This window comes from Acyrthosiphon pisum, chromosome A1, assembly GCF_005508785.2.
Source record: "Acyrthosiphon pisum isolate AL4f chromosome A1, pea_aphid_22Mar2018_4r6ur, whole genome shotgun sequence".
Lineage (NCBI taxonomy): Eukaryota > Metazoa > Arthropoda > Insecta > Hemiptera > Aphididae > Acyrthosiphon > Acyrthosiphon pisum.
Window position 1 is genome coordinate 122,943,411 of NC_042494.1, and position 7,300 is coordinate 122,950,710.

The 7,300-nt window shown below is 31.0% G+C and overlaps 1 protein-coding gene across 4 annotated transcripts in view; it reads right to left on the reverse strand.

The window, feature by feature from the left end:
• LOC100167309 (pyridoxal kinase) overlaps positions 1 to 7,300 on the reverse strand; it is a 16,134-nt gene that overhangs the window by 3,679 nt on the left and 5,155 nt on the right. For 2 of the 4 annotated variants that reach the window (XM_001950982.5, XM_008191721.3), the window contains exons 3-5: positions 3,585 to 3,691; positions 3,423 to 3,522; positions 3,200 to 3,343 (exon numbers count right to left, since the gene is read on the reverse strand). In XM_001950982.5, coding sequence (XP_001951017.1) covers positions 3,200 to 3,343; positions 3,423 to 3,522; positions 3,585 to 3,671 — 331 coding nt within the window. In that variant the 5' untranslated portion in view covers positions 3,672 to 3,691. Of the gene's footprint in view, positions 1 to 3,199; positions 3,344 to 3,422; positions 3,523 to 3,584; positions 3,692 to 3,990; positions 4,368 to 7,300 lie in introns of those variants that run through there. The other 2 variants (XM_008191723.2, XM_008191722.3) reach the window with 2 other exon arrangements.

A 7,300-nucleotide genomic window follows, 5' to 3' on the forward strand; every position in this document is an offset into this window, starting at 1 on the left:
GAATATTCTTACTCGTCATATATCAACATATTGTGTGAAGTGCCACAGGGTGGTAATTATTCCCCCCCCCCCCCCACTTATTTAATTTATTTATCAATGAGGCAATCTATTCTGGAATACGGGTCATTGATTTGGAATTCTAATCAAAATGACCTTAAAGTTCAATACCGATTCTTACATATGTTGCCATTACCACTAACAATGATAGCTACCAAATTTAATATAGAATCTTTAGAATTCAGAAGGCAATATTGTGATTTTCATTAGTTATATAATTTTTTTAATTCCAAAATCGACTGTCCTGAAAATCTGTCTTTGATCCTCTAATGTCTCTAATATCACTTCGCTCCAATTCCAGATTTCACATTCGAAAAAAAATTTTGTCTTTTCGCTTCAGTTAACCGGATGTTAATGTTAGGAAATAAACTAGAAACATTTAATTTTTTTTTTGACTCACTGCCTAAATTAAAAACTTGTCTAAGAACATTAATAATAAATAACTAATAATACTATTTGTACCTATTTTACAATACTTGTAATTAACTTGTATACTGTTTATTTGTATTCATGGAATAAGTCATTTATCTTAATGTATTTTTGTACTCACTATAACTATCTAAAGAAATAAGTTACTTATAATCTTTAACTGTTAATATCATTTGTATTACTCTAATTTAATTTGCATTTTTGTATCTATGATTTTGTTACTTAATTTATTCTACATATTATGTACTCTATGCCTTAAGCGTTTATAATTAAAATTAAATTAAATTAAAATTACAAGAATAAAATTTTACTGTCCGACCGTCACCAATAACAATGCTCGCATGTTGGCCATTGACAATATTTTCCTACATTAGAAAAAATTTAAGAAATAATAATATAATGCATAGATCGGTTTTATGCTAAAATATTATCCATTTCATATGACCATGGACAAAAGACATACCCATCAAATACATTTAATAAGCGCTGAAAAAGTAATTGATAGTGACAAAAAAAAAAAAAATAGGTACCCTATTAGGTACTTTATAAAACTCATCAAAACTCGCACACAACTCAACCCTTCCTTAAAATCAAGCGGAGATATTGACATTGTACTATCCAAAAGCTCACTTCAGATATCCAGGAATGCATACACTTGGCAACTACACCAAGCACAATACACCCCAAAAATTACTTACTTCCGAACCATATAAAATATTTTCTTCAAGAAAAACGTAAAGTCAGATCTTGGTGGCAAAGGCACAAATATCTCATCAAAAAACATACTTACAACCAACTAAATAACAAATTAAGGAAAGCACTCAACATAACTCTATAACTTATCAACAATATATCCAAAACTTAACAACTCATAACTCTTGTCTTTGGAAAACGACAAAAAAAATCCTAAAAACAGTCTCCACTTCCTCTCCTCTCCGTAAAGAAGATAACTCATGGGAGGTTTCTGACACAGCAAAAGCAAACCTATTTGGCCAACATCTATCCCAAACCTTCACTCAACATGACATAACTCTAAATCCCACTCAAAGCCAAGTTGTCACACATTCCTTAGAGTCTGCATTACCCGTCTCACTCCCAGCTAAACACACCAGTCCCGGAGAAATCAAATTCATTATAAAAAAAACTCCATAACAGAAAAGCTCCTGGGTTTGACAGAATCATAATTCGTACTGCTAAAAACCTACCCAAAAAAGTAATCATATTACTTTACTATATCTATAACGCAATACTGCATTTATCCTATTACCCTTTTACTTAGACATTTACAGAGATAATAGTGATTCCAAAACCAAACAAACCTCCTGAAAAAGTAACTTCTCACCACCCTATAAATTTACTCCCAACATTATCTAAAGTATTCGAAAAAATTCTAATAAAGAGGCTGATCGGGGGATGGTTATTGTGGCAAAAATTATCCCCGACACTCAATTTGGATTCAGACCCAATTACTTCACCATTCACCAACTCCATAGAGTAGTTGACACTATTTCAATTTCTCTAGAGAAAAACATTATTGCGCTGCCGTCTTTTTGGATGTTGCTCAAGCGTTCGATAGAGTCTGATTTGATGGCCTACTTTTCAAACTTAAAAAATGTCTGCCTGCGCCTTACTTCCTATTGGTAAAATTGTATTTGAGCAACCGTACTTTCACCCTACGCCAGAACTCGAGCCACTCAAACTACTTCAACATCTTAGCCGGAGTTCCCCACGACATTCTTAAAATTTCCTTTACTGAACTCTGTTCCTACGCGGATCACGTGGCAATTGTGGCTTCCAATGAAAATCCAATCATTGTTTCTAGTATGTTACAAAGACACCTCAACATAATTGACCTCTGGACAAGAAGATGGAAAATTAAAATTAACAAATTCTTAGGGTGAATGTAATGAAGGAGGGCTTGGATTCGTTAATTTTAATTTTCCATCCTCTTGACCACATTCACCCTAAGAAAAGGATGTTGCCCCTTAGTCACATTGAACAACATCCCAATCCCCTCCTAATCAGAAGTTAAATATTGTGGTCTCATCCTCGACAATAAACTAACCTGGATCTTAATACCAGTCTCCACCTCCTTAGACCCTACTGAAACCTTAAATGAATATAAATACCAAACTACTAATTTACAAGTCCTTACTCAGGCCACTATGGACCTATGGCGGTGTTAAACCTTCTAACACCCGTACAATCCAAGCCTTTCAGTCAATATGCCTTCATTTATTTTCATCTGCGCTCTAGTACTTAACTAATAACAATCTCCACAAATATCTTTAAGTCCAAAATCTTAACCCAATCTCCAAATTATATTACACCAGATTTCACAATAAACTTCAACAACACACCAATCCACTAATCTCTAAACTACCAAAAAACACACACTGCCCGATAACCCACGCCGCAGACTTAAAAGACAATGGTGTAGAGATCTGCTTCTTTAGTAGGCGAGCAGAATAAGTGCTGGATGTTGCTACCAGGTAACACCTTTCAAATTTTAAAAATGTTCATTGTTGCCGTCACTTTATAGGGTGTTACCACTGGGTATCCTCCCTAATCTTAGGATTCATGACAACCTATTTTTACTGTCAATTATCAAACCTACTTATTACAGCTATGGTTCATAATTTTTATCAAATGTATCCATTAAATTTAAGTAAAGATAATATTATATTTATAAACAGTCAAACAGAATACACACCATATATCAACCCTGGATTTTTCATTTTCAATATTTTATAAACTTCCACAACTTTCTTTAAGAACTTTGGACATCTAGTATAACCAGTTAATAGATGTGAATAATTATGCAATTCATTTTCAACAAGACCTGTTATTAATTCCGCTAAAAAGTCATAATATGTATTTTATAATTAATATACAAATATTGTAAGTACCTATAATATAATAAATAAACAACTTACATAAATCACTTTCATTTAATATTTGGCCATAATAAGTTTTATATCCAGTATGGTTTGATAATTGAACAGAATTTATAGCATCCACTTCAAAACCCATTATCTATGATAAAGTACGATAATTATTTTTAGTGTTCTAAATATTAATTGTATTTATACAATTACCTGTAATGGAAACACAGCGCATTTATTACCCACATATCCACTAACAACATGGCTCTGTATAGAAAGCACTCTTTTGAAAGACTCCATAGTAGTTCAAATTTGGTCGCCTAAATAAAAAAGTTTAATTTAAGGAACAAACAGTTTATAAAGTTTACTAGTTTACATAGTTTATGTAATCTAAAATATTACAATTAAATGTAATTAGCTGATGTTACACAGCATACACTGGCACCAGGGTTGGGCCGTATCAAAGATACAATTGTATCTTGTATCGAGATACATACTTTTAAAGTATGAAGTATCATGTATCATGATACATTTTATACTAGTATAATATATATTTTTTCCAAAAGATACAAGATACTATTATTATAAACATTTGTACTGAATAATAGTATAATAATACCAAAAAATTTGAATGCGATTTGCAGGACACTCAAAACTCAAATAATAAATGTAACAATAGAATTGTGCTAATTTTTTTTGTGTCTATTATTAATATTGAATTGTATATAATTTTGACGCGGATTGTATTTTTGCAAAAATTTTCGAGGCACAAAATTGAGTCGAAATGAACAATAATGAAAAAATGTATAACTTGTGAGATAATTTTAAAAAAACATTAAATTAAATTACCAGCTATCTATAATATCTACGGTCATAGATAAGACTAGTTAAGACTAGTACCAAGGTGGATATATATCCACCTTGACTAGCACTAAACTAGAGGACTATAGATCATAGAGTAAAGGCGGGTTCACAACTACTCGTGTCGTGTCGTGTGAATCACGGCTATAGATATTATGTAGTATAGTATCTATAGTATCTATAGCCGTGGTATAAGGTCTATGTAGATACCACAGAATAGATGAAATCTATAGATTTCATCGGGAGTATCCAAATTCACCCAAAATATTTTTGTCCCAATGTACAATTTTCCCAATTTTGGAATAAAAGTTAATTGGGAGAATTGTTTATTATATACATAAAAAATTGGGATAATTGTTATTTAGAAACCAAAATATTCGATATATAATCTTATATAATCTTATATCACAGAATAGTTATTCTGTGCTTATATTATCCGAATGATAAGCACTTGTCCGAAAAATGATAAGGACCGATAAGAGTGGTTGTACGTACAGTGGTTAACCTGTGGTTACCCTGTGACCAACTTGACGTGGTGTTGCACAGCAAGTCGGGGGATATTTTCGATTTGCGGAGCGGAGCGACGGCGCCGAGGAGCGTAGCGACGAGTGCCGCTAGCATGGCATCACTGTATGATGTTTTTTTAAAATTTGTGTCACTGTAATATGCTGGTATATGCTGGTATCATGGTATCGTGGTATAAGCTATATGTTATCATTATCAGCTATCACAGAATATGTTATCAGTTATCACTTTCTTTGGAACAATGTGTATTGGGATAATAATTTTCAGAATAAACTAATTGGGAGAATTATTTATTTGACATTTTCTAATTTGGACTAATAGTTTTTGGAAGAAAATGTATTTTTCGGAATGAATATGATTGGAGAGAAAAATTATTGGGGAGAAAAAAAATTGGGAGAATTGGTAGCCTTAATAGTGCCTTTATAGTGCCTTAACTAAACCACAGATTATATGAAAATATATATAATTTGTGACTACATAAACCATAGAACAAGAAAATGACTAAACCAAGGTGTATTGATAAGGTGTCGTCACTTGTTTAAAAAATTGATTGAACATTTTACTACTGATAGTCGTCATCTCCGGGAGCGCTATAATAGTATATGTCCTAAAGAGGCCGACAAACGAACACTTTAGTACGCCAAAGCCTTAGAAAATTTAAAATATATTATGTTATAAGGAATAAAATTCAAAATTTTTCATTGCATAATGACTTCTATATTCTAAATTATTTATATACATGTATTTAAATGCTTTCTTTTTATCAAAAACTATTAATATTATTAAATAAAATTAACTAAATTGTAATTTTTAAATTTTCTATTACAATAAAATATATGAAAAATGTAAAAGTCAATTCACTAAATTATCATACATAAAAGATTTCTTAGATTTTAATATTTTAGCTTTTACTGAAACTTGGTTACATAATAATGTTAGTTCACTTAAACTTGGTATAGTAAATTACGAAATTTATAGATGTGATAGATCATTATCTAGCTCGTTGACCAGAGGAGGAGGGGTCTTAATAGCAGTTAATAAAAAATGTATCTCCTCACCAATTGATATTGATGTAAGATCGTTAGAATTATGCTTTCTCTATAAAAATTAATAACACTAAAAATTTAATTGTGGGTTGTATCTATTTTCCACCAAATTCTCCATCTTTGTATAATGAATATTTTTCTATTTTAGATAACCTAATTTCTTCTCGCCCAAATGATGATCTTCTACTTTTTGGTGATTTTAATTTTCCAAATTTAAATAAAGCATCATTAAATGCTAACTTAAACCTATCCTCTCCCGAAGCTATTTTTTTGGAAAACCTAGCATTTCTTAATCTTTTTCAAATAAATACAATTTTCAATAGTTATGGTTCAATACTGAATCTTATATTATCCAATTCTAATTCTCATTCTATATCTTTAAAAAAGGATGCTATAGTTCCTATAGATAATTATCACCCACCTATTAATGTCAGTTACTCTCAGTTCTACACACCCTCTCCGCTATCTTTTTTCCGAAGAAACCTATGACTGGTATAAGGGTGATTATAATAATATTTTATCTTTCCTTGGTTCAATAAATTGTACGGAATTTTTCAATATTAGTAATGATATTACAACCATCACTGAAGAATTTTATTCGCTCCTATTCTATGTTATTAGATAACACTTTTATTCCTAAAAAAAGATACTGCAAATCTAAATTTCCCTGTTGGTTTTCTAAAGACTTAATAAATCTAATCAAATTAAAAAAATACCAACATTCAATATTTAAGTTATCTAACTCACATAATGATTACCAACAATTCTCTTCCACACGTGCTCAATGCAAATCCTTAAGTAGATTTGATTACTCCCAATACTTAATTAAAATTCAAAAATCTTTTAAATCCCAGCCTAAGAAATGTTGGTCTTATTTAATAATATTAAAAAATCATCTGGTTTACCAAACACAATGTCATTTAACCATAAGACAGCTGATAATGGTCAAGAAATTGTTGACTTATTTAGTCAATACTTCTCTTCAGTAAAGATACAGATACAGCTCCTACAAATATTAATTTCCAGTCTAATATAGTTTAATCTATTGATTCGTTAAATTCACTTCATATTGAACTCCTAGAAGTTTTCAATGAATTAGATATTCTATCTTACAAAAATGCAATGGTCCTGATGGTCTCTCTCAGTCTCACCTATATTTTTATTTAACTGCAGATTTATACTTTCACCACCTATCATATATCTCTTTAATTTTTGTTTAAATAGTGGCTCATTTCCATCATCTTGAAAATCCACCTATATTAAGCAGGGAGTCAAAACGGGTTTGAACCTGGGTCGTAAAACCCGGGTGACCCGCAAACAATTTTATTCGGGTTTTAATACGAAACCCGAAACCCGGAAAAAATTTTACCCGTATTGCAAGGTGCAACAACGAAACATGAAATCCTCAAAATTAACTTAACTGTATACACTTATAATACTAATATATATTAAATTATATTATCTTTACCCAGAGGCCAGATTGCCAGACTCAGTCAT